This window comes from Clavelina lepadiformis, chromosome 9, assembly GCF_947623445.1.
Source record: "Clavelina lepadiformis chromosome 9, kaClaLepa1.1, whole genome shotgun sequence".
Classification (NCBI taxonomy): Eukaryota; Metazoa; Chordata; class Ascidiacea; order Aplousobranchia; family Clavelinidae; genus Clavelina; species Clavelina lepadiformis.
The window spans coordinates 13,037,850-13,065,232 of NC_135248.1; the positions used below are offsets into that span (position 1 = coordinate 13,037,850).

At 37.8% G+C, this 27,383-nt stretch overlaps 2 protein-coding genes, 1 long non-coding RNA gene and 1 pseudogene across 5 annotated transcripts; 1 reads left to right on the forward strand and 3 right to left on the reverse strand.

Annotated features, from left to right (window-relative positions):
• Window positions 1-1,881: 1,881 nt before the first annotated feature.
• On the reverse strand, window positions 1,882-2,953 carry LOC143470703 (glutathione S-transferase Mu 1 pseudogene; annotated as a pseudogene).
• A 2,602-nt stretch (window positions 2,954-5,555) lies between these two features.
• Window positions 5,556-19,591, forward strand: LOC143470247 (polycystin family receptor for egg jelly-like). 3 transcript variants are annotated; one of them, XM_076968253.1, is made up of 26 exons: window positions 5,556-5,722; window positions 9,177-9,324; window positions 9,874-10,040; window positions 10,134-11,735; window positions 11,827-11,967; window positions 12,036-12,222; window positions 12,308-12,510; window positions 12,589-12,777; window positions 13,018-13,301; window positions 13,386-13,505; window positions 13,601-13,750; window positions 13,821-13,953; window positions 14,055-14,131; window positions 14,200-14,593; window positions 14,714-14,910; window positions 15,032-15,187; window positions 15,250-15,378; window positions 15,436-15,591; window positions 15,667-15,791; window positions 15,858-16,034; window positions 16,099-16,298; window positions 16,399-17,293; window positions 17,351-17,545; window positions 17,617-17,756; window positions 17,827-19,132; window positions 19,424-19,591. In XM_076968253.1, the coding sequence occupies exons 1-25, from the start codon at window positions 5,671-5,673 to the stop codon at window positions 17,991-17,993; spliced, it is 6,384 nt and encodes a 2,127-aa protein (XP_076824368.1). In that variant the 5' UTR covers window positions 5,556-5,670; the 3' UTR covers window positions 17,994-19,132; window positions 19,424-19,591. The 3 variants fall into 3 exon arrangements, with proteins under 3 accessions (XP_076824368.1, XP_076824370.1, XP_076824369.1); XM_076968255.1 differs by having other exon boundaries at window positions 17,827-19,122; XM_076968254.1 differs by lacking the exon at window positions 5,556-5,722 and adding an exon at window positions 6,293-6,476.
• Window positions 7,895-9,050, reverse strand: LOC143470898 (fibroleukin-like). Its single transcript, XM_076969187.1, has 2 exons — window positions 8,776-9,050; window positions 7,895-8,676 (listed from the first exon to the last, which is right to left on the reverse strand). Exons 1-2 carry the CDS (start codon window positions 8,891-8,893, stop codon window positions 7,979-7,981), a joined length of 816 nt encoding a protein of 271 aa, XP_076825302.1. The 5' UTR covers window positions 8,894-9,050; the 3' UTR covers window positions 7,895-7,978.
• Window positions 19,592-19,831: 240 nt separating the features above from the next.
• LOC143470272 (uncharacterized) lies at window positions 19,832-21,132 on the reverse strand. Its single transcript, XR_013119340.1, has 4 exons — window positions 20,998-21,132; window positions 20,444-20,825; window positions 20,059-20,265; window positions 19,832-19,973 (listed from the first exon to the last, which is right to left on the reverse strand). It is a non-coding gene; the product is annotated as an uncharacterized LOC143470272 (long non-coding RNA).
• Between the last annotated feature and the right edge of the window lie 6,251 nt (window positions 21,133-27,383).

Consider the following 27,383-nt stretch of genomic DNA (forward strand, 5'->3'; position numbering starts at 1 on the left):
TAAAAAAGATAAAGTGTTAATTATTTCCTACCGGTTAAGAACCGCTGGCCTGGGCCTATAATCTCTTTTAAATACGCATAGGCGGGCAGTACCGCGGTAACATAATACCGAATTACTGTACCGCAGTACTTTTTCAAAAAAGTACCGAATCTATGTATCAAATGTGTTAATGTTAACATGTTAATTAATCCTTAACACCAATTGTAGAATCTGTTGATCGTTTTTAATCTTGAAATATCAAGTAAAATTGCGAAAGAGTAACGTCTCATATGTTTTGACCTGGATTAAACGTTACCGCGGCAAATATTGCATTTGCTGCAGTATTGTTTTTTACGAAAACTACCGGTACCGACTGCGCACCTCTGTAAATACGTACATTTTTAAACTGTCACATCCACGATGCCGTAATTAGCGCAAGGCCGCAAATCATATTTTAGAAATAAACGTTATTAAAGCTAAGTGAATCACTTTAAGCCAAGTCGTTTTAAGTTGAACAGTAAGAGCTCTTGTATCTTCAAAAGTTTAAAAGCGACCACAATTATTTTCTTTTATTAGTATATGTGCTTCAAAGAGTTTAAACAGGAACAACAGGGCATGGATCCTCACACCTTCACACCTTCAGTAGGATACTGGAATACTGGATGAGATTGCTAGAAAACTGAGAAGGAACCGCATGGGGGGTTTACCGAAATGTTTTTTTCATTTAGTCAGATACATCGACATCAAACTTACAAGAAACAAACTTTTTTACTGTAGTCTTAATCAACAGTTTATACCTTGTATCTTACATTTACCATTTTGAATCAAATTTTACATAAAACAAACTATAGTAGTGAATCATGTAAGTTTCTGACTTACACATTTAGCAATGACGATGGCATAGTGCAGTTTTGTGCAGTTTATAAAAATGGCCTTGGTGAAGCAATCTTTGAATTTGAACACCCGTTACCAATGGAGACATCTGACTGCGCTCGACCATAACCAAGTTAGAGATATCATCTGGAAATATTATTCTGAGCTCAATCCTTTGCGTCGAATGCTTGGCTTGCACAAAAGCGAGAAAGTAATGGCGATTGATGACGGTCGTGTCGTTACAAAGCTTACGGAAGGAGTTAGCACTGGAGTCATTGACAAACGCTCAGGGAAGTTGGCAGCGGTGGCGTTGGATGCGATTTCCTCCGGGCATAGCTGCTTCCTGGTGTTGATGTGACAATAGTCATATCCAAGAAATGAAATTAGCGTTATACAGGTGATTGGCCGTAAAGTTACCATGTCTTAGCGTTAAACCAAAATTAATTAAACCACGATTTGCATTATGATGTCGCTATGGTAACGCCTTTTCTGGTAAAAATGCTTAAATTGCTGAACTAAAATTGTTAAACTAAAATTAAAACATGTCGTGAAAAAACCGCCCACGTATACAGGGGACAAACTATAAGCTGAGGTTGCCAAAACGATTGGTAAGCCTCAAATATCCTGACTGCACTTCACCAACCAATGCAGCATTACTGATAGTGTTGCCGCTCTTTGACTAAGTTACTTGTTTCACACACAACCAACTGAAATTTCCCTAGTGCCCAAAAATCGATAAGTAGGTTAGCGTAGTTAAAACAGACGCAGCGGCAAGGATGTATTGTTTTTTTGTGATGTATCGGTTGAATTCAGAGAACTGTTTTGCCCAAAATATTCCTGTTTTTATTTTTGAACCTTTCAAGTTCCAAGGCTCAATTTGTATGTAAATATAGAAATAACATGTCAATAACATGCTGTGCAAGAGATCAATCAGTGAATCAGTAACAAACTTTTGTGCCACTCCGCTTCTTATTACACTACTACTTTATTCAAAAATGTGTCCGAAATATCAGACAGGTTACTTCACAATTGCCCATTGTTTCGTCATTTTCACGTCACCACCCATGGGATATAATAAGTTTTGAACTTTTATTCAATCCTTGAAGACAAGCCATTGACTTGGTTCCACATTAGATGGTTCCCTGGTCATATATTTTATTTTTTAGATTTTATCATCGTGGACTAACTTAATCCTATCCTATACCTGTCAACACTTTTCGTTGGTTGAAAACCATTTCTGTGTTAGTCAATTTTGCAGGATTTTGTTGCTCTTATTGATTCGTCATTGAAATATAACCTATGCATGATCATAATATCAGCATACATACTACTAGCACTAACAATTACAAGAATAGTTTTGAGCTTTCCAGAATGTAACACAAGCGTCTCTGGAAGATTTAGTCTTCGCATTTCCCTCCCCATTTCGCCTGTGGTGACATAAAAGGCCATTTCTTGAATCGATTCGACTGCCTGTAAGCTGCAATCTTGTCCAGGGCGTAGAATCTCTCCACGTACTTCTTGATGCCTTGGTGCTTGTCCAAGCAATCTGACGTCATTAATTGGATGACGTCAAGCACTTCGCAAAAGTAGAAATCGACGTAGGTCATTTTATCTCCGATCATCCAATGAGAACAGCCAAGAAATTTTTCAAGCAAGTCCAGCAACTTTGGAAGAGTTTCGCCGAAGTATTTCTTCTTTGCCTCGTCAAAACCATCGTGAGTGTAACAAAGCATGAAGAAGGGCATGGCAAGGTCACGTGCCACTTCTTCGTACACGTCACAACTTCGAATCTCCTCTTCTGTCTTCGGGCGAAGTATTGCATGTTTCCGAGCGAGATACTTCATAATCGCCCAGGTCTGCGTCATTCTGACGTCACCGTCGATGATGTAAGGTATGTTTGGAAAATCCAGATTCATGTTAAGTTTTACGTCAAACCAAGAATTCTTTTCAACATATCTTTTATCCTCATATTCAACACCAAGGTACTCTAGCATGTACCGTATTGGCTGTGCCAGGCCTCTGATATCCCAGTAACCAAGAATCAGTTTTGTCATGTTGTCAAAAACCTAAACCTTTATTATGACAATATTTAAGCTTATATGACTTAATGAAAAGACGGGATTAGCAATGAACAAAATATGACCAAAAGCTGAGTTGTTATAAAATCAAATCTTAAAGTCAAATGTCAACGGTACTATAATAACGTGCTAGTATTTTCTACGTCGCTTTATTCAACCAGATAGAAAATAAACGAATTCGTTTATGATTAGAAATGGATGACTGACCAACTTTTACTCCGTCACTGCCTATTCTGTACATTTGTGGATATTTTTGCTGTAATACTCCACCTATAGTAAATATATTTCTTTTGCTGTCAGCTTCTTGTACAATATTCTTATTCTTCGTTTTCGTTTCTACACTTATCTAAATTTATTCGTACATTTGCTTGCTGCTGTTTGCTCATATCTTACGAACAGGTAATTTTACAATATCCTCATTTTACAGGGTTTGGCCTACAATGGCTTTTCAAAGGAAAATTCAAATACACAACTTGCTAGCATAGCGTTATGCTGCGTGGTTGGCAACGGATTGATTTAGTTCGTTGTTGTGAAACGCAAAAAAACTTTTACTCGTCGCAAGGTAAATAAAAAAGCCATCACATTTGTTTTGTTGTCGTCAGCCGCTAAATTATGTCTTTTCCCAAGGCCTTCGTAGCTAACTGTTTATTCAAGACTACCAACAACAACATAAAAATCACAATTTTTTTCTGAAATTTGACTAACCACTGGCAGTGCTGGTTGACGGTGACATCTAAATCTAATTCCTGTTCGCCATATTCAGAGAAAGCTACAGACTTGCCAACGTTTTATCGCAAACACTTCAGCTTGAAGTTTCAAGAACTAGTCAGCTTTGAAGTGGGGGTTCACTCTTCATTCAAGTGTGTTGTTGTATGACAATGACAGTTGCTGTTACAGGCTTAAACACATAAAGAAATTAAATCATATTTCAGTTTTCTGCTTTAAACCATCAGCAAACGACAAACACAATGTAGTGGTGTGCATTTCTTTCAATGGAAATAATATTTTACAATTTTGGAAAATTCTAACATGACTTGGAAACACTGAAATTTATGATCACAATATTTAAAGAATTATTGAATGGGTTTGGTTATGTCTACATCAATGATCGAATTCTTAACTGAATATAAAACAAAATTGTTTGGATCTAAAACTTTACGCTGATTTGATTGATTTGTTTTAATGATTGTGAAGCGAGATTTCAAAAACGTTTTCACAACGAGATTACCCTTAAACAGAGACTGTGATAAAAGTAAGGCAGCAGCAATAATATGTTTAAAACAAGCAATAAACAGGATTGGAAATGTAAACAGTTTGTTTCTTCGGCAAATTATATCCAAATACACAAGCAGCGCAGCCTTACTTTATAACTTAATGAACGACAACTTATTACTTATTATTGTAATTTCTGATGACGTAGCCATTTGATCTGTGTGCGTTGAAACCTGTCATATTTTTGTTCTCAAAGCATCATCTATTGGACAGCAATGACATTTTGTTTTGTACATCACTGTCGATGTATCACCTAACAAATAAGACTCCGTCATACAGCGAGCAGCAATTTCATCACATCTATCCAGAGACCAACATCAGTGTGCAATTGTGCTGCACATAACTGGGCTCGACACCAACGCTTAGCATTGTTACCATGGCCACCAGAAACCGGGTTTCTGCCTGAGATATAAAAGTTATCAAAGACGCAGTTGAAACCCGTATTCCACGCACACATGGATTTTTTTATGTAAATTTGAAAACGTTTGGTATTACATGAGGGAAACTACCTAAATTTTAAAATTAAATGAGAGTAAAATCGATATTATTGTTTGTCTAAGTCTATAACGCAAGAAATCGGCAAAAGGGTTAACTGTGTGTTAACTTAAGAAATCTCAAAATTAAACTTACGGCAAAGTTTCTAGCAAAACCAAAAGTTTTATGCAAGTTACTTTTAAAACCAAAGAAAGCTAACTTGGAAGTGGTGAACTAGATGAGTTTCTAAAGATTAATCGGCTGGATACTGGAACTCATTTGCCTTCCGGTAATAACCTTGAACTATTTCTTGTAAACGATTTACGCCAAAGAAAGAGCGTCCTTTACAACACCAGGCTTTTCGGTGCAGAGCACATTTACCAAAAACCAAACTTAGGAAAAAATTTCGATAGTTGATATTAGTTTGCTGAACAAATCATTCAAACAAAAGTCATTTCACAGCGGTACACACTTATGCTGTCAAAAAAATGTTCCCCAGGCGGGCGACGACTTTATCTTGCACAGCGATATTACCAGTGGCAATATAGTAGTGCAGTGGTAGTAGTGACTAGTGCAGTTGTGTAGCCTACAGTGATGGTGACAGTACAGCGAAACCGAAATTATTTTCGTTGAAGAAACTTTACCATCACCAGATGAAATAAGACCAACAGCGTATTCAGTTAATAAACGGTCTTTTTGAACGTATTTCATGGATGATATATTTCTGTTCTTCAACTTACTGAAACAAAACAGATATAGCATTGCAAAAACCTTTGCTGATACATTAATACCTAGACCCAGCATTGTGATGGTTTTCTAACAATTATGATTATGACGTAACAATATACTTGTGAAAGCCCGTTAGTTGGGTGTTAAATGTGTAATAATTGGTCATACCAAAAGTGGTAAGCTTTGCTGTGCACGCAATTTGACAGTTGTTTTACATAAGCAAGCTATAAAAAGTATCTTTCACCAAGAAGAGAATATCTGAATCATGATGATATTCAAAGTTGCTTTGGTCATCACTTTTGTGCTGGTGTGCGCAGGTATTGTTGGATGATATACCGTAGCTTTGGGCTAGGTAGTTTCGTTTTATGCAGTGGAGTAGCCTTTAACTGTAAATTGTGAGTATTTGTTTGCACATAAACGAAGGGTGCTTCCCCAAATTTTTGTCTGATATTCCCCAAATTGATATAATAGTCAACAAATGCCAAACAAAGTTGTCATATTGGCAAATTGTTAATTGCTTTAGTGATTTAGTCCCTCGAAAATCAGCTTTAGACCTCCTTTTCAAAAAACGTTTTCCCTAAACTGAGTACATGTATATCATTTTGGCTGACACTCAAAAGTGTTTCATTTCTAAGCGAGCTGTTATTTGTTATGGTTCAACTGCTTGTTAAAAATTTTATTATGCACAGTTGGAACCGGTTTTGTTCCAAAATGTAAGTCTTTGTAGTATAAACGACGTTTATACTACAAAGTTTTGATGGAGTTATTCAGATCCACTAAGACAGATATAGCATAAACCTTGTTAGTACTGTGATACTTGAAACCAACGTTTTGATGGTTTTTTAACAATGTTCGTTGTGACGTAACAATTTTCTGTGAAAGCCCGTTAGTTTGGTTTTAAATGTGTAATAATTGGTCATACCAAAAGTGGTAAGCTTTGCTGTGCACGCAATTTGACAGTTGTTTTACATAAGCAAGCTATAAAAAGTATCCTTCACCAAGAAGAGAATATCTGAATCATGATGATCTTCAAAGTTGCTTTGTTCATCACTTTTGTACTGGTGTGCGCAGGTATTATTGGATGATATACCGTAGCTTTGGGCTAGGTAGTTTCGTTTAGTGCAGTGGAGTAGCCTTTAACTGTAAATTTTGAGTATTTGTTTACACACAAACGAAGGTAGTTCCCCATATTGTCGTCTGATGATAATTGATATAATAAGACAATAAATGCCAAACAAAGTAGTCAGATTGGCCGTTTTTTAATTGCTTTAGTCTCTCGAAAATGAGCTTTGAGCCACTTTTTCGAAAAAAATTCTCCTAATCCGACTATATGGTTTTGGCTGACACTTAAAAGTGTTTAATTTCTAAACGAGCTATTGTTTGTTAGGGTTCAACTGCTTGTTATAAAAGTGATTATACACAGTTGTAACCGGTTTTGTTCCTAAATGTAACCCTTTGTAGTACGAAGCATATATTCATATGTGTTTCATAAATAGCGCAATTTCCAACACCGTGTACAAGTTGGATGAAAGAATAAAATTGTCGTAACCATTATTTTTAGCATCAATGGTAGTATGTCAAAGTTGGCAAGTCCTGTAAAGTGTAACCTATCATTTAGAAAGTAATAGAGGGTCGCCTTATAAAAGGCAGGTAAAAAGCTCCCATCCCTTAGGCCTTAACGTTTAGTCGTCTGATGTCTGCCACTGAAGAGGTGGATATGATATGTTTTTACCACCACAAGTGCTGAAGATCAATGCACCTATTACGGAAAAGACTCTTTCAAATTTCAATAAATCTTGCTTCATATACCGCAACCTTTCACTACACAGCAACCAATACTATAGCTGCATAATCAAAAATTTTAAACTAAAACTTCCCAAGCCCTTGCAAAATAGTAATTGTGTTGGTGGCAATGAACTATGCTCAGGCCAGTGTAGGTTTGGGGAAGATTAGAGGCGGGCAAATTGGTCTGGGTCCACCACTTTTAATGGGGCCTATAGTATTTGCAAACCACAATCTTTCTCAACTTTCGATAAAGGAAGTATAAATGCTAAAAAGTATTGTACAAAAACGATGACTTTTTGTGCGTTTATCGGTTATATTCCAACAAAGACATGTAGCTAAGCATCTTTTTGTGCCTATGTTGGCAAGATGTAGCCCCTCAAATTGTGTTATTGTTTACGTCTAAACTCCCATTCTGTTGTTTTGGTTCAAATCTGTCGCAATTGGTCAGCAAAGACCGTCAGGCTGCGTAATGTTGCTCGCACTTGCGCATTAATTGGTTAGTTATGAAATTTGTACATTGAAAACTACCAGATTTTTATACGTATACAGCAAACATCAGAATACACTTTATTTAAAGCATTTTTCAAAGGCAGCGTCTATTTCACCGGCTGCTGGTTATCGATTTGGAAACGCCGCATATAAACGCATATAAAATTTTTAAATGCCGCATTTTGAAACGCCGCATGTACCGTACCAGAACACAATGGTAAGAGAATATTTTGAAAGCTAACAAACGCTGAAAAGAATGACATTAACTAACATTGCACTTGTATGACAATTTTATTTGACTACGGTTTGCTGTGATACAGATTCATAGACACAAAACGCAATGCGGTTTCATTTTCATTCACTTTTCGCCAATTTCCCCAATAAATGTTGCTCCAAGTCATTGGTTGCCTGTACTTGGGATAAGGACCGTTTAGATTCGATTCTCCGCAATCATCAAACCACCAACCTGACTTGTACTCTCTGGCGCAATGGCGGTTGTTGCTGTTGTCATTTTCTGCATCTGGTGTGCTGAACCGGCTACGATAAATAGGCGACCAGTGGCTAAGAATGTCGAAACCGTTGAAATTAGCCACATGTAATTTGTACTTGTATGCTTTTGTAAAAAAGGAAACTGATGGATATTCAACAAACTGCTTGATACCATCCCAATCTTCAAGGTCAACTCCAAGCTCGGGTTGTTTTAACGAAGTTTGTCCATGTAATTTATCAACAGTGGTGGTTTGTATCCACAAAAGATAAATGTTTTCCAATCCCAGCCAATATTCACTACTGGGGTTCCCAAATCCTCTGACGTATTCGTCCCAACCCCTGTTAAAGTTGATTTCTCCGTTCATTCTTCTTTGTATTGTTGTCCAGCCCTTCTTAGTTGAAACGAGCTCCATATCACAGTAAACGTAGGTGACCTGAAATCCTCGAGTGAGCCATATCGGGTAGATTCCACTTGATGTTGAACCACTTGCGTAGATGCTCGTGCATTCTGAAGACAAAACATTTTAAGATTCCAGACCAGTTGAACACAATATATTTAACCCTCGCTATTCTTTACAATCACTTTGGTCTTATAAAAACGTTTTACCTTTGTGATAATTATAATCGATGAAAGAATGAAATTGTTTGACGTTTTCGGCAAAATCGACGTGAGTTTTGTAACTCTGTTGTTTAAATTTGCACTTTTGAAGATTATGAAAGTTCATGTTGGTTAAACTTTGTTTTTCTGAACTTTTGCTCAGTTTCTTAACTCTTTCTAAAACGCTGCTGACTTGATCTGTCACTGCTTGACAATGCCACCATTGTAATGTCAACAATAACCAAAAATAAACAAACGTGTTTTGAAGCCAGTTTATTTTTTGGAAAAACATTATTGATCGTTTCCAACTTGAATTTTGCTGTTGCTAACACTACGGCTCTCAATATATGGTATTTTATATAATTTTACGGTTGTACCCGTTAAATTCAAACGCTATCTTGCTATTTCAGAATGCAAGATAATCTTGCGAAACGCGACTGGCAGAGTTGATTTTTCAACCGCAGGGCAATGTACCAACGCAGCTGGTTCTATGTCGTGGGAAATTCCACTTAACAACATGGAACAGGCATATGTTCAATTTCATGAAGTTGTTGTAAGGTGAATTGTTTATTTTGTGCTGTATAACCAGAATTGTTTTATTAAATTTTATAGTAGGCCTACATTTACAGCGCTGATAACACAGAATTTGCTTGTGATATTTTGTGTTGTTTTGCTTGTGACATGTATCACATTTTATTTGAACCATATTTCATGTTTCATCAAAGAAATTTTAAACTCCACACAAATACTATGACGTATAGAAAAGCTTATTTCTAAGAAAGAGTTCTCTAAACCGAAAGAAATATTGAAATAAAATAATGTTCAGGTTCACTTTACAAAACATTTTACTTTACTTTACTAAAACTTTTTGAAAACGTGACTTAAAACCTATTACTTTAAGGTCTTCTTTGTATGTATTCAATGTGTATTATACGTATTGTATAATGTATATATATTCTTCACGCTTCAGAAAATGATACAAAATAATACAGTACAATAATAACGATACAAAAAATAATCTCTTTAGGACATAGTGGTCATCTAAAAATCTACTTTTACAGAAACTAAAAAATTTACAAATCTAAATCTCAAAAAATCTTTTTACAGTTGTTCAGAAGCAAAGCTGATAATATCCAGAGGTGGATCTAATGATCCATACTGTGGTCCTGACAAACCCGGAATCCTTATATTCAATGAACATGTCGTGATTTTTTTGCAAAAATTTACGAAAAAGTGCATCGTGGCAAAAATTTCCTTCGTCTATTTTCACATCGGTAACTTAACAACTAACATGTAGAAATGAAGAATATGCGAAGTATCTGGTTATTTTACTTAGAATTTGATATTTTACTTGACAATTATTACAGGATTCGGTTTAGAGACTGCCGCTACGCACGTTCCAACAAAACAAAATGTGAAATTTGTGGCAAAATTAACTGGGGCAAGCAGCTTGAACCTTGAATGCAGGATATCGTTCGGTTCCAGTGGTGAAACAAATCTTTCAACAACAACTTTTACAGCCGAACGGTCATTTGAATATCCTGGAAATTATCTTGTTGGTGCCAGGTGTGGCATTATTGGATCGAAAGAGGATTTCAAGACCCAATTCCTCGATCTTTACGTGGAGTCTGCTCTATCAGCTGAAAAATTAAAAATGTTCCATAAGCAATGGAGCAACACATATCCAAATCCTGATGAGTTTGTATTTTATCACAAATACTACTTCCCCGTCTCATACACATTTATGGTGGATGACGTCATCATTTCGCCACACCAGACCCAGGAAACTTTTAACAAAACAAAATTTTTATCGAATGGAACCGAAAAAGTAAAATTTGAACTCAACTCAAAGGCGCAAAAATTGGTTGGACCCGGGATACACAACGTCACATTATTGTTGCAAAACAACGTTTCTTCTGTGACGTATGCCACACCAATCACTTTCGACGAAGAAATCAAAAGCTTTAATATAATGACGAAACAATATGTCGGTCTTAGACCTAATTTTTTCGTCATAAGCGCCACGGTTAGTCAAGGTGCGCCGGTCGATCTTTCAGTCGAGATCAAATCGACCCGAACCAACCTGCCAGTTTGGAAAACTTCAAAATTCTGCCCAAGTGATTGCCTCTTGATGGCGATAGAGGCAACCGTATCTCAACCGGGAATTTATAAAGTTGTGGCAACGGCCAAAAACAACAACTCTTCATTGACGTCATCAAGATCTTTTGAAGCTCTACCTCAGATCTATGACGTGTACATTACGTCGCGAAGGTTGGACTTTAGCGATTACTATAGAGACGTCTACGTATTCGTCAGAGGTGACTTGGGGGACTTCGTAATGAATCTAACGATCGAGGATAGCTCACAGATCGTCAATTTAGCGATTTCAAAGTCGGAATACGAGCACAAAGATTTGCCGAATTTACCGTTCGACGCCAAACCTTACAAGCTCGTCAAACAGAGAAGTCTTTTCTTCGAGGCTGGGAGTAAGCCAGTCACCGTGGTTATCGCAAATACGAAACAATCATTTCGTTTCGTAGGATCCGTTCCAATGTCTTTCACGTATTCATGCTTGCATAGCGTGAGAATTCGCGACGGGAAAGTTGGCGGTGGACTCGACGAACCTTTAAAATTCGTTGAAGAGTTCGTCTTAAATGCAGACCTTATATTCAACTGCGTTAGGAACGCGTTTTTCCTCGATTACAAGTGGAGAGTGTATCGGGTGACGTCAAAGATAGACATCCCAAAAACTGGCGATGAAGTTCAGCTTCAGGCGAACTCAGTTCAACCAGAACTTGTGGTAACACCCGATGCATTGTTGCCGGGTTTATACGTCATAAATATCGCTGTCAACCTCACTAGTTACCATACATTCAGCGTCATAACAAAAGTCAATGGTTATGCGTTGATAGAAATTCCTACAAGAAAATTGAATTTTATTATCAAGGGAGGAAATGTGGTTGAGGCTGGTGAGTCGATAATATTAGATTTCTATGATTAAAGTTTGCGGTTTCCCGTTACAAGAAATATAATCTTGAAATGTTCAACCTTTTTACACAGGAACGAACACAACCGTTTTGAGATTTGAGGCTTCCATTGATTTCAACAAATATGACAAAAATATCAATCGCGATTGGTTTTGTGCCGTCACGGAGAAAGATCTCCCGTTGAATGCGAAAATAGGAAAAATACAAAGAAAAGGTTTAAAAATAATTCCTTAATTTCGACTTTTCTGATCGAAAAATAAATTTTTACTTTTCACGTTCAAGGTTCCTGCTTTGATTGGCACACCCTCTGGGTTACTGGCGATGACGTAATGGAAATTTCCATGAGCAAACTGATACGAAGCGAAAACTATTACGTTAGGTTGATTGTATCCGGCGAGCATTATGACGCAGCGTTTGCTGATCAAAAAATTATATTTACATCAAAACCGGTCCCGGTCGTTAGTTTGAGGCAAGTTTAAAACAATTTCAAACGTTTATCCGGTTCATTTAACTCTAAATTGGCTTAAACTTAACATTTTCTATTTTAACTTTAGATGTTGGTTAAATTGCGGGAAGCTATTTTCTCCTCACCTGCCAATCATTCTGCAAATAGTATGTGACAATTGCTCACGTCATAGTTGGGTATTGTCGCTGAAATCCGGACGACAATTGCATTTGTGCCAGAACCGGCGATTTTGTAAACTCGGTAGATCACTTCTCAACGTAATAGATACGTCATCAAACGTCACAGGAACAGGTAAATATAACTTGTCCGAAATCATAAGTATGTCTACCTTTAACCAATATTAAATTAAATGTTGAACTTGATACTCAGCTTACACTATCGACGGGGAAAAAGCTTCGGTAACCCTGTTCCTTACCCCACCATCATCACCTAGTGGCGTTGGTTGCCGGGCGACACCCGACATTGGAATTGCCGAAGTCACAAAGTTTAATATGACGTGTACTAGTTTCGGAAAAGATCAAACGTCACTCAAATACAGTTTCTTTGTGAAAGAAAGAGGTAGAGTCGCATGCTGTGGCATGTAAAGAAATGTTCTTAGTTGATTTCCAGAGCATGGTGTCACAAATTTTATCCTCAAACTGAGTAAGGTTTTAGCTCAACTTAAACCCGGCGATGATTCCTCATCGTTTGAGCCCCGGTCACTGCTCTGTTGCAGCGCATTTTACATTGATTGCAATTATGTCGTATTTGCAGGAGCGATTTGGTTATGTTAAAGTCTAAAATAAAAAATATTTTTAGATCAAAAATTTCTTTTACAACATGGCTACGACTCAAGTGTTAATGACGTCATTCTGACATCTGAGCAGTTGCCAAGTTTCGTCACGATTGTGGTGCAAATATGCGGCTCTCGACTATCTTGCTATGAGAGGAATTTTTCTATTTTTTTAACGGAAAACCATCAGGGCGGTAATAAGTTAAAAGCGGGATTTTTCAACGCTTTTTGGAGCAATGATTTGCAGAAGATCGCGAAATGTACGCTACCAGTGCCAATATCGCCAACAAAAATTCTCACCGAATCAGAGGTCGGTTTATAACGTAATAATATGTAGGTTATTAATCAACCTGCGGTCTTATCGGAATCCTCTTTCACTTTTTTCATTTAACAGAAACGTAAAATATTTGAAGAAGTCGGGAAATACCCGCTTGTCACCCTTGACTCAGTGAAACAAGTTGCTGACGTCTTAAGTCACCTGACCAAAGATTTTGATGTCATGTCCTTGAAATTGGTAAATTCTACAATTGAAAAATTTATCAGAGAAATAAAAAATTACTTAAAGCATAACAATAGATGATGCTTTTGTTTGTTTTTTATATTTTTTAGCAAAAAGTGGTGAGAATAATGGATCGAACAGAAGGCTTTGCTTTGAAATTGAAACGCGAGGGGGATGATGACATCATAAGGTCAATTGCGGCTTCAAGCTTGACTGTGACGTCAAATTTGATTGAAGCTTCTAAAGAAACTAGTTTCAAGGTAACAAAGCGAATTAATTTTGCTGACGTCACAAATCAGTAATCTAAACAATAAATAATTGTTATAAAAGATTAAAGAAACATCAAGAATGACTAGGCTTGGAAGGGCGCTTATGACGTCATTGGTACCTGGGGAAGAAGCGGTTACGTTTGAAACAAAGTTTATCAAAGGAAGATTCCTCAAACTAAACAATGATGTCATCAGTAAGTGACCAAGTCCATGTTCAACTCGTACACGTTTTAAGCTCAAGTGCTGCGACGTGTTTCTACTTCCACGAGTTCATTCAAAAACTTTTTTCTCTCAGATCCTCTCGGTGGTAACTCTTCCCTAGTTCGGCTTCCAAACATACAGGCACTAAGCGATGAAGTGATCAATGTAGAGGTATGAATTCTAATTTGCTTTATTTTGCGCGATATACCGCGATAACAAAATGATATCATGATTTCTAGATCTTCACCTACAACACTTCGTCCGTCGACTTTAGCACGAACAAACACAAAGTCGATCTCGTGACCTCTGTTACCTTGGCAACGGGATGGGAAAACCAGATTCCTATCAGTTACGTAGAAGCTGAAAACCAAACTGTCGGCTTCGACTTACCAGCACAGCCTAGCAAAGAAAATATCGTAACGAGGGTCCAAAGCAATTGTGACGTCACACATTGTCACAGCAAAGCGACAGGTTCAGCTTTGTTGGATTTGGCAACACAAAGGCGACGCACAAGTCATTCTATCATCAGAATTCATGTTGAAAACATGGACCTGAAAATACAAAATTGCAAATTAAGCTTGGAAACCACCAACAAGAGCCCTTTCAAATTAAACAAAACGTTTCACGAGAAAGGTTTGTTTGAGTGAAATATTGCAGTGAGGCAATTTTTATGTCTGTAGAGGTCAGTGCTTTCGTAAATTTACTACATTTTTTACTTTTCATCAAGTTCCTTTTGAAAAAAATTATTTCCAGAATCATCATACTCCTGGTTGGTGCCTGTGAAGTCACTTCCGGTTGCGGAAAACGAATTTAACTTGACCATCCAAGTTGACCTCGGAGAAGGTTATTACCGCAAAGGAAGTTTGATTGACTTGACGTATTCGTCCTTTATGCTCGAGTGCTTGCATTGGGACGTCGATGCCAAAGACTGGAGCGAGAACTCTTGCAAGGTGAGATATTTGATGTCAATGTTGCTCTAAATAGGGGTTTTTCAACAAATGTCAAATCAAGTTTACTCATAGTGTCTGTTATTCCCCAACAAACTAAAGAAAGTGATCTCATAATGATCAGGTCCATCAAAACATTGAAACCGGGCTGGTGGATTGCGAATGTGACTTAACTCAAGACACAAACGACAACAAGAGAAGGAAAAGAGAGAAAAAAATTGCTCCCACTCTCTACGCCTCCACTCTTGTTGTTCTTCCAAACAAGATCGATCAGAGCCAAGTAAGAAAGTTTACGACACATCTGAAGTTATCACTTATAATAAATTTTCGAATCGTGTTTAGCTTTCCTGGAATCTTTGGGAGCATTTTCAAGATAATCCAGTGATCATCAGTTTTTTATTTGTCCTGTACTCTATCTACGCTCTTCTCCTTGTATGGGCGAGAAATAAAGACAAAGATGCAGAGAAAAAGGTAAAAAATTATCAAGATTCTTCAACTGTATAAAATTTAATCATAACAATTTTGAAGGGACTCTTCATTGAAGTTGAGGACAACTCACCGGACGACCAGCACCGGTATTATGTTACAATTTACACGGGTAGTCGTCTACACGGCGGCACTACCGCGGCTGTCTGCATGAGACTGCTGGGCAAAAGGAAAACTAGTAACGCTCACGTCATACAAGTAAATGATGACGTCTGCCATCGTGTGCCAATGTTGTTTGTTTTGACGTCAGATAATCTTTGAATATTTGTTTAGCGCGAAAACGGAAACATTTTAACCACGGGAAGCGTCCAGTCCTTCCTCGTTACGACACCACAAAGTTTGGGTGACGTCAGAGCGGTAAAAATGTGGCGCAATGACGGAGGAAGCAGCCCTAAGTGGTATGAATTAGTGACAAGTTATCAGGAGTTGTATGAATTATTGATTTATTGCGAGCTATACTTCAGGTACCTTGAGCGGATGGTGGTAAGGGATTTGGAAACCAGCGCTTGTTGGTTTTTTATGTGCGGCAAATGGTTTAGCGAGGTCGACGTGGAATATACATTCCCGGTCGCAACGATCGACCAGCTACAAATTTCCACAAACTTGTTCCTAATGAAACTCGAAAACCATTTTAAAGACAGGTTTGTTGGTAAAAGATTCCACCACGCTGTGCCAGTTGATTATCTCATAATTTATCATTTTCAGACACGTCTGGTATTCCGTTTTTGGCATGAGGCCATGGCAACATGAGGTCATGACTCGAGTGGAGAGAGTTTCAACTTGCTCTCTCTTTATATTTATGGTGATGTTAACATCAATGATGTTTCATGGTCACAGTTACGCACTAGACGGGAATGTGTTAACAGTTGGTCACTACTACTTCAAGTGGTCTCACATTGTTGTCGGTAAGTTCAGTCAAAAGTGATCAAAAGCCAAAATGTGGTTTATGTGGTTGTGATAATTAGGTTGGTAAACTCTTACTAACTTTCTACTTCTGTCAAAAAGGTATTGAAAGCGCTTTAATGTGCTTTCCTGGACCCTACTTCATTAGCCTAATGTTTCGTCACGCCAAACGACGGAAAATGAACAAAAATTCAAATCCTGACAATAATCCGCAATCCACACAAACCACCAGAGGGCAGCAAGAACCAACCACCTCACTTGCACGTAGCCATGACGTCAAAAACACGAGAAAAAGTCCAGAAAAGAAAAGCATAAAAGTTGACCAAAACAGAAAAAAGAACGGTCAACATATTTCTGACGATAAAGATCGTCCATCGACCTCAAAAGACATCTCAAATCTCGTCCATGGGCAACGGCAAACTTTCCCAGGAAAAGTTAAAATTGAAAACGAAACAAAACAACAAAACAATCGCCGAAACTTGAGAGATTCGACGATGAACAAAAAGTTCACCACGTCACGCGGGGAACGAGAAGTGGCCACAACGTCATACCCGGTAAAACTTATGACGTCCTCAAAAATGAAGAAACACATCCCGTCGCGCGTTGAACGAAATGGGGCCGGGACGTCATCATCAGTAAAACCTGTGACGTCGACAAAAGTGAAAAAAAACATCCCGTCGCGCGTAGATCGAGATGGGGCCAATAAGTCATCGCCAGCAAAACATGTGACGTCATCAAAAATAATAAAGCACATGCCGTCACGCGTCGAACGAAAAGTGACCACTAACTCATCACGAGTAAAACCTGTGACGTCATCAAAAGTGAAAAAACACATCCCGTCGCGCGTTGAACGAAAAGTGACCACAACGGCATCACCTGTAAAACCTATGATGTCAAAAGTAAAAAAGCACAAACCATTGCAGGTTAAACGTGATGTGGCTAAAACGTCATCGCCAGCAACAAAGATGACATCATCAGAAATGAGACCATCAGCAAGGTAATGAATATGGTTGTTGAAGTAAGTTTGTTTGTGAAGTAAAATTTTCATATACAGGCCGCCATTGACTGCTACGGAAGCACAGCAAGAATTGACAATCGCGGAAATTGATCCCAACACTCTGGATCCTCTTGCTATTGTTCATTTTTCTATCTACGTGGCCTGGTTTTATATCTTTGCAGTCATGATCGCGTCGACGGTGATTTGCGTCATGTACGGAATGACGTATGGGCTGGAAACCTGCAGGGATTGGTGAGTAATTGTTACCAAATAATAAACAGTTAAGATTTCGTCACATGTGTTAAAACTCGATAATATTTCAGGTTGGTTTCTTTCGTGAGCGCTTTCATTGAAACTGTCATAATTCTGGAATCTTTGAAAGTGGTCTTGATCGCTTACTTCTCAGTGATAAACAATCCGATACACGATCTTCGCGATTGGATTCCTCCTTTGCCACCATCAGGTTATTGGCAAAACTATGATTTATTGATCGCTTTGAACACATTTTTGATCATTTTTATTTCTTGATAAAGTGAGGCCCCGGTCTTACGTTAAACGTGGCGCAACAGCGAAGAAACAGAAGAAAGAAAAACTGACCAATCCGATTTATCGGGCCCCAACGCGAGAAAGAACCAACCGCAAGAGAAACACGCAGGAGGACATAGAAATGCAAATCATCAAAAAACGTGTTTCTCCATAAGGCTGACTTGGAAGTGTTTGCTGAGTCACAATGCCTTTTACAGTAGACTGTGTAGTTTACTATTTTTAAGCGAAGAAATATCTTATTGCAATGGTGTAGTATGGTATGGTATCGTTTCCAACTGTACATCCATAGATTAAGGAAATTCTTTGCACGACCTACAATCGGCGATGATTCCTCGTTGCCGGTTGTCGAGTTATCGTTTTGTTGCAACATTTTCCTTTTCATGTGATTTTACACAACTTGAAATTGTTCACGAGGGCCAGTGAATACAAGCAAGTGTCGTTAAAGCCTTGCCGAAGGTCATTACAACGGTAAAGCCGCTGGGTGTCGCATCATTGCGAGTCTGGTGCTCGAACCGCTCTTCTATAAATTAATCGTAAATATATAAATCGAAATTAGGCGTCAATCAAACGGCATATGCTTTAACTATAGCTATCAATCATAGTTACTTTGTTGCTACTTGGCAAGCATAGTTGCATACTAACTATTATTTTAGGGGTGTACAATACAGAATGCTTTACTATTCTAGAATAATCTAGAATAGTTTATTCCGAACCCAAAATTTCGAATCTTGTTCTGCAATAATGTCGAGTTCACCAAATTGAAGCCCATGCAGTGCATTTTTCGCCTTTACAATAAGACTGCAAAGTCATTAATGGTTAAATTTTGACCTCACTTTTCAAATTAGTTTGATGCGGTTTGACGCTAATTGCAGCGCTACACGTTTTGCAACGTCAAGTCAAGTTCCACAAAGTCTAATGGAGTCTGCGCATGCCAAGAAATATTTTATGAAAGCTGATATTTATGAATCGACAACAAAAGTGAATTCTATCGAAATGAAACTTGGTTTTTGAGCATTCGTTCTTCAAAATTGTACACCCCTAAACCTAAACCATGTATCTACTCTTACTAAATTGGCTTCAGTTGAATTCTCAGAAAAGTTTCCAAAACTTCGCACAAGAGGTGGACAGCAAGTGAGAATGACCAGTCTGCAAAGATCTGAATTCTGTCTGATGGTTGAAGTCAGCAGATTGTGGTTGCAGTGGAATCGGAGACAGCATTCCATTCTGCTGATGCTGGAGCACACTCAAGAACCAACTTTGGCCATCTTTCGACAACAAATCAAGTGCATGCAAGTTAGTAGTGATAACGTAATTATATTAGCTGTGTTTTTAAACGATTTCACGGAAACAGTTTGTCTGTACAAACCATTTCTCCATGTACTGCTAAATCATAATAATACATTAAGTAAAGCAATAGCCTAAGCATCCAGCATGTGCATAATTGCTTTGCCTGACAAGCACTTGGAGATTGACTGTTTTGATCACATTGCTATGATGACAACCTTACAAAACTGAAATTACAACTAAATTTTCTAAAATAATTTTAATGCTGTTACTACTGGCGGCTTTTACCACATTTTCCAGATCGATGTCTTTGCACCATTTCTGGATCCGGTTATTCGATTAAAAAACGACTCATCAACATCTTTCAAGTATCGGTCCCAAATAAAAGAGTATTTCTCAATGCACCACCTTCTATTGGACTGCAATGACATCATGTTCTGTACATGACTGTTAAGGTACCTAACAAAGATTCCATCATGCAGCGATGACATCCATCCAGAGACCAACATCGGTGTGCAATTGTGCTGCACATTACTGGGCTCGACATCAACGCTCAGTATTGTTACCATGGCCACGAGAAACCGGGCTTCTGCCTGGGATGGGGTTTCTTTTACGGTGGGTTTTCTTTTCCCATCCACTGATGTACAGCATTGAATCTACAGTCAACGTCAACAGTCTCTTGCATGAACACACCACCTACTTCTGTTTTTCTGGTTTAGTGGCCGTGCTAGTTGTCATCATCAAGTGATGCTATCATTATACTTGCACATGTTTTAAGCTTTCTAAAGTTTGTCCTGATTTTCTTGTTCTTGGGCATGGCAACTAGCACTCTTTTTCGTCCCCACCGCGCCTATGACGAAAAATAAAATGATTGATTGATCGTTCAGTTGTGATGCAAAAATGTTGTTATACAAAAACCAAAACACAAGTCTCACCCGAGTTGCGGCCCGGTATAAAATGCTTGTATGACACACCGCAGTAAGTGATCTCTGGCTTGGCAATAAGGTGCAAATTATATTGTTTGGCCAAGGGCATAATTAACATCTTTAGCTTTCAGGCATGACAAGTGTTTTATTCAGTCAATCAAAAGGTTTGTTAAAAATGATGCCATTTGCAGCAGGCTTTATGTGTACGTCTAAGTCCTGTTTAACAAAAACTGTTTTGGGTGATGGGAAAAAACACAAAAAGGAAAAAATGTTTACTCACAATTGTAAAGAATCCGTTAGATGACATTTTATTACTTAACCAAGTGGTCAAACATCCAGTTGTAACCGACATTTAATGCACAAAGAAGTTCTACGAGTTCTCTAACTTTCTCACCATCAATATAATGCAGTCTGCAGTCCTGCTGTTGCAGGCAGGTATAGGTCCTTTATGACTCCCAACTTTAATTTACAAACTTACAATCAATTTACCATTCACAAATCGTGATTCACAATGACATAATCTCATGCCACACCACATTCATGTAAAAATGTCTATGACTTTGAAAATAAATCACTGATCAATAGAAATAAGTCAAACACTGCAATCGCAAGCATTTATAGCAATATCAAACCAGAAGTTTACAGCAGAAAAACATTGTCAACAACTGAAAACCATAAAAACTAAGCAAAAGTTGCCCGTCAATAAATGGATCAGGTGAGACAATTACTTGATATATCTTGTTCAGGATCAGCTCTTGGCCGACAAAAATCTTGTTCTGCACAAATAATTAAAAAATAAACTTCTGAGCACAACTAACATGAGTTTCTATCAAAAAATTTGCTCCGAGACAGTTTGCTGGCAGGTAAAGACATGACTAGGTGATAATTTCATAATTGATTACGGCCAATTTTCTGCAACCTGTAATAATTAAAATCATAGTAGCTAACCTTATGATGATCAACTCTTGCATCATGCAGTCAGATCAAATCACCCCAATTTAAGTGCAAATCCAGAAATAAATTGTATTCAAGTCAAGTGTAAGTAATCAGATAGTCATTTATAGCCATTGACAGTGTTTAAAATACTGAAAAAAACAATCAAAATCCTTTTATGTGTAATAATTAATAACAAAACTGAATGCACTTATGCACATAGCCTGAAACTCCGCCCAACAACAATATAAAAACTAGACCGAGGAAATATTCTGACTCTTGTAGAAGGCGTATGGGTTTCAAAAAGGAATCGATTTCTTTGTTTAGTAAAATTATTAAAAATGCATTTACTCGAAAATCCCTCCACGGAGATGCTTGAAATGTTGCACGTGAACTAGGCTTACCTGACGCTATCACCACCAAGATTTTAGTCGCAACCTGAAACTTTAAAACGCGCTAACTGCTCAGGGAATACCCGGACTAGAAAACAACACCAACCATGCTGCACTCAAATTGGTTTAAAAAACCAACAGGTTTTAAAAGCCTACTTAAGATGTCCAACGAAGTCTGAGAAATCTTTGTTTTACCCTTATGCTTTCTTAAGTGTTTGGTATAAGACTGATCGAATTTAAAGTCGTTTTCTAAGTCTAAAAATTTGTTGCTGTTAACACAGCATAGTTATCATCTTGCTCGATTAAGCCTTCAAAACTTTGCTACTTTTACCTCATTCATTGATTGTTTGTGATTAAGTGTTTGATTTATTATGCTGTAAAACATTTATAACCTAGTGCAGTAGTGGAAAACGTGGCAGCAGCACGCACAAGATTTGTAAACTTTTGCGCCGAACGTTTTTATCTTTTTTTCCATTTCTTGTTCACTTATGATACTCATTGTCACTTTAATCAAACCATGTCACTTCATATAATTATTAATTATATTTTCTATTGATATCAGTGTTGTTAATGTTAGGGAACATGTCCTCCACATTTTCCTATTGTGTAGTTGTTTGTGATATTTTGGTTTTAAATTTGTTAATAAACATGCAAACTATTTTGTACGTTTGGTGGCAATGCTAACCTACTATTTTATAACGCAATTCTATGATTGCTATTTTACATGTTTTAAATTCTTGGGTCTTGCCATTTTTTTCTGCTTGTTAATTGTTCGTGAGCATGTGTTTTATTGTGCCATAACTACAATGTCCAGCACTCTAGCATCCTAACTTTCACTCTGCACAGTTAATGGCGAAAAATAAACTATTCAATTTAGACCTATAATAATAAGTAAATAAATAAAAGCTTGTTAATTGAACGCCAAATAGTAATAAATAAACAAAAATATAGGTTTCAGAGCCCGCCATCAGGCCAAAATTCGTGACTTTGGCCTTTGCCAGCACGAAAAGTTTGTATGTAAAGCCAGATTGGCAAAGAAGCAAATATGGTTACGCCACTAGCGTAAATAGCAGCCTCAATCTTTCTAACTTGGCGTCACAAAATCTTGTAACAACAAACAGGCATACAAAAATTGCAAGTTCAAGCTAACGGCTTTTCGACCGCTGCAATCGGTTCCATTATTCAAACTAAGTTGTAGGCTAGGCCTAGTTGCGGTGGAAAACAATTAATTAGAGTTGTTTGGTGTAGGCCTAAAACATTCAGCCTAGGCCTAATTGTTTTCCAGGCTCGAAAATTAGGCACTTTTTCACGAGATGTCGCCTGTGCAAGACAACCAAAATCGCCGTGACCAGGTGCAGGGCGGATAAAATCGGGTTGCACTGGGCGCAAAATGGTACATTCTGCCGTCGACACAAAACAAGTTGCCCTCTGTCAGGGGTAAATGTGCAATCTCTAAAATAGCTTAGGTTTGGCGGCCGTGCTGACGCTAATAACTTTTTACCTTTTTTTATTGGTCCGTAATGCACGTTTTTGCCCTCGAGCCCTTGTCACATTTGCCCGTCCAATTTGTAGAAATTATTGTCATTAACTTCCTGTATGTTTGCGACCACCTGTGTCAGCACAAGTTTTTCCTCCCCACATTGAAGACGAAAGATAAAAACAATGAAGGGATGAATAAGGTGTAATTACCGAAATAAAATAACATTTGGGTGCACCGAACATAGTCGTGCCTAACAATAGCACCAGGGTGCAGTTGCCATGCTTTCTACTATTTTTTTGCCGTAGATCTTTCTGAGTGCAACGTATAATGTTCAGTAAAATGCAAGCTTTCCATACGGGGGTTTTTGCATGCTTGATTTCTCGTCGAAAACTGTCTAACTTTGCAGTTGTGAATATAACCAGGTTAGCAACGATGTGAAACATATCAGGCATAAATTATACTTTTTTACCTTTGTAAGAATTGCCCACTCTTTCCAAAGTTAAATAATGTATTTCTGTTATACGTTAAATCTGTGAAAGCTTAACTTGCAGGTCTTATGTGTCAGCTGGTTGACGTAGTCAGTAAGCTGCTGCAATACTGTCCTTGTAAATCGTGTCATATAAGTTATAGTTTGTTAATATTATGTTTGATTCCTATGTTTGTTAATATCATGTTTTTAATTTTTTTCAATTTTTATTTGCAAGAAACTTTTTTCAATTTTTATTTTTCATCGCATATAATTTGTAATAATTAATCAATCCGAAATGTAGCCTAAACACGGTACGTTAACTTAAAGCATCTCATAAAAATTCTAACACTTCTTAGAAGAAATCTATTTTGTTTACGTTTTGCAAAAATCTCTTTAGCCCTTTGGCGCCGTCAAGATCCCGATCTTTAACGTGTTGTGGGGCGCCACCGCACGGTCTGGTGCAAACATAATAATTAAATAGTACAGTAAACAAATAACAAATTCAAACGCCTATTAGGGCCTGCTTGAAGAACAATGCCTTTTGATATCTGGCCGTGGCATTGTTAATTACATTTTCGAGCAAGACGCCGGCACTTACACGCTTTTCGCTTGGAATTCACCTTGGAGCAAATTTTGTTGTAGCTCTGGAATTTACGCGCGATTCTCGAACCTTCGTTGCCAGTGTTCGTCCTTCGTTCATTCATTTGCCTTGTGCAGTCAAAGTGGTTGCTTGGCAGTTAACAGTAACTGAAGGATAATGAAGGTGACTTACAAATTACAAAGCAAAGTTAACTTCAGTTTAGTGATGTGTTTACCAGGAGCATTGATGCAATATACTTCATACTGTCAAGTGGAGATTTATTGGAGAATTCATTGAATAATAAGCAAAGAAATTTCAGTATTTACTTTAAGATTTCCTGAAGGTGTGTAGCTTAATCTTATGGTATAGATTGTCGAGTAACAGGTCGTTGCACTCTGCCGAAAACAGAATGATCTAACACTGACTTGGCTAGCTAGTTCACTAATTCATTAAATTATGATGAAGGTGTTGTCAGGTATGCAAGTGATGATTTATTAAATGTTGAAATGTCGTTCACTCGTCTGTTCATTGTATTAGACTTAGCTTAGTATTTGTTGTGTGGTCGTTGTTGGCATCTTTTGCACCTTTCCATGTCTTTGAATGTTTGGCTTTTTGTGGTTGAAGTTTGTTCCTGTTTTATTGCTGCTGAGCTCTTTGCGCGCGCTTTCGCGTCGATTCTATGTCGTTGTTGCTTTTCTGCGCTTTGGCGTTTGTTGCGTTGTTGGAGTCGTTAAGTGCTGGTTTTTAAGCTTGGTTTTTCAAGGATGTCATCTCCTTGCCTTATTCAGTGCTTGCCATGCAGTGAGTTTCATTTTAATGCAAATTGGTGGCCTTTAAATCTGTTGCAGTCAGTTTTATCTGCTTGTTATTTGCAGAATTTGCGCATGACATACCGATACCAGCATTCATCTGACAAGTCTGGTTTTCAAAAGCCTCCGTAAAGCTGATCTGATATCTGCCAATCTAAAACTTCTCGCTGGAACTGAATATTGCAAGATGTGCACAGCTGTAAGCAGCAGACAGTGTTGGTACAGAAATCTTCCCCCGGTTTCTTCAGTCCAAGTGTAGTTTAAATACCTAAATTTTTTCCAGTTTATTTTCCACGTGTGGCGATACGTGGATGGGGAGCAGCGGACTGTTTATTTAGATGTCAATGTCAGAATGAGAAAACAAGTGTCAAAGGATGGGTTTAGATTTTAAGTTTAGATGGCTAGGTTGAACAGAATAAAAACAGAGACATGAAAATATTAGTTTATTTAATTAAATTCATTTTTTCAGTGAAATTTTCGAGATCTAGATGAGGTCAGACATGCTTCCAGTTTTCACTTTCATCTCTCCCAGTCACGTGCTTCACTTCTGGTAAGTTGCAATTTGAAATGTGTTTTATTGCGATCCATTTTTTAATCTTAAAATATTTAGCATAGGACTTTCTCCTGCTTCAGATCCGAAAGTCTTAAATTGTGAAGTCAACCTGTTTTAAATTATCATCTGCATTTGTTAGCATAAGTTTGCATCACACAGTTGGGTGTTTCAGGTGCTTTCATTTACTGTACTTTTGTATAATTTTCAGATTCTAAATCTGTCAGCTCTACATTGCACTGAATACTGAAAACACCTATCGCAAGCATTACTACAATGGTTAGTATACTGTGGTTAGCAATAAAAGTTGAATACTCACATCTTCCATAAATCGTATAAATTTCGCGTTATGCTTTCTGTTGACATTTGACAACTCTTTTTTGCAGACTCCCGTCAAAATGCAATCCAAGCCTTCACCTCCATCCTCCATCCTCCAGCCTCCATCAATGCCTTCACTTCCAGCTTTACAGTACTGTTAAGTTTTGTATTATTGTGCAATTTTTATACTTTTTTCCTTTCCTCTTGCGTTTTTTGTCGTCTAAACTAAAGAAACTTTGCTGGCATTACATTAAATACAAACAATAATTTAGTAAATGTAGTTCTGGAGTTTCTGTTTTTAATGTTTCGTTCGTTTGTTTGTTTTCATGTGGTTTGCGAAGAGGAATATTTTATTGTTTGTTTATTGTTTGCATTTATTGCATGTTACTATATCGAAGGTGCAGAACCCGAAAACAAGTCCAAAACGACCCCGTCCTATTATTATATTTGCATTTACCCCCCTAAACCAACCTGTACCGTCACAAACCTAGTGGGATCAAAGTGTGGAATAGATTAGGGTAAAGCTTTCCGACATTCTGTACGAGTGCCGCCATCTATGGAAAGCGAAAAATGTCAGAGATCCTTATTTTGGGTTTTTAGGTGAAACAGTGCTCGCTTAGGTTATCCGGTATTTCGGTTATCCGGTATTGTCCGCCAAGACATTTATTTTCTGTTTTGCGGGCAAATTTGTTTGTTTTGTTTTTCAACCTTTAGTTTTTCAGGTTTCCAGCTGGGCAGGTGGGTATTACAGAACGAAGCAAACTTACAGGTGGGCCGCACATCGGTTTTGACTTTGTCTTAGTCAAATATAATTGAAAAAACAACAGGCCTTAACGCGACCTTATTGGCTTCTATAAAGTGGGGGATCTCCCGTACCTAAAAAAAATGTTCCGACTACTGTCACCTTGACGCAGTGGAACGGCTTACTTATGAAAACAAAGAGCAGTTGACTGTTTGGCATCATCAGATGCATTCAGCTTTAACAAGCGTTTGGACAGCGGTATCAGCACAATTTGGACAGCGGTAAAAATGGGATTTTTTAAGTCTCAAACCTCCTTTCAAACGCCTCGAGATGAAGTGAAATCTCATATTTATACGCATACGCGTTATAGCAATTCTACATCAGCTTTAATCTTATGCTACTTTCATAATTCAAGATATTTTGGATTTATTCAGTTAAGGAAACGTCTTTTCATCCTGTACCTAAGACGGAACAACAACAAGTTTTGTAAACGAGAGTACTTTTGCTATTATTTTTGTTTGAATTTTTTACATGGTTTGTGTGTTAGTTCACATCACGTCACCGCATTGCACGTCACAATGCACTTTGCAAGGTTACATATATCTTCCAAATTCACAGTGCTATGGTTACGGTTGAAGGCTCAAAGTTGTTATAGGCAGCAACATGTTGAAATGGTCTAACTCGTAACGGTTTCCTTGTGATACAATTGTATCGAGTAGATAAGTGGCAGCCTGATTTGATAATAATTAGTAGTCGTCAGCTTCTTTCAGCGCACAATCTCGCAGCGAAACATATTAAACGTCTGTGTAAGTTCAGTTGTCGACCTTACATAATTGTGCGGTCAACAAAATTTATGCACAAGGTCTACAAGTCCGAAGCTTATGAAAACAAGAAGTGTATTTATCGACGTGTTTTGTTTCCAAAAATTCGGCAATTGTTGTATGAAAACCACATCTTATCTTGGGTTCTTAACCTACTTCTTGTTGTCCGCAAGATATTACCATTATTCGTGCACGGCCGGTAACGCATGTTTAATACGAAAACGACTTTCTACACGAGGT

What these genes read in the sequence shown, in the direction of transcription:
- LOC143470247 (XM_076968253.1), top strand. Translation starts at nt 5,671, where the DNA reads ATGATGATATTCAAAGTTGCTTTGGTCATCACTTTTGTGCTGGTGTGC. An exon ending in CTAAAGAAACTAGTTTCAAG is followed by an intron (nt 13,751 to 13,820) that starts GTAACAAAGCGA and finishes TTGTTATAAAAG; the next exon opens with ATTAAAGAAACATCAAGAAT. An exon ending in GGAGCGAGAACTCTTGCAAG is followed by an intron (nt 14,911 to 15,031) that starts GTGAGATATTTG and finishes CATAATGATCAG; the next exon opens with GTCCATCAAAACATTGAAAC.
- LOC143470898 (XM_076969187.1), bottom strand. Translation starts at nt 8,893, where the DNA reads ATGAACTTTCATAATCTTCAAAAGTGCAAATTTAAACAACAGAGTTAC. An exon ending in CGATTATAATTATCACAAAG is followed by an intron (nt 8,677 to 8,775) that starts GTAAAACGTTTT and finishes TTTTGTCTTCAG; the next exon opens with AATGCACGAGCATCTACGCA.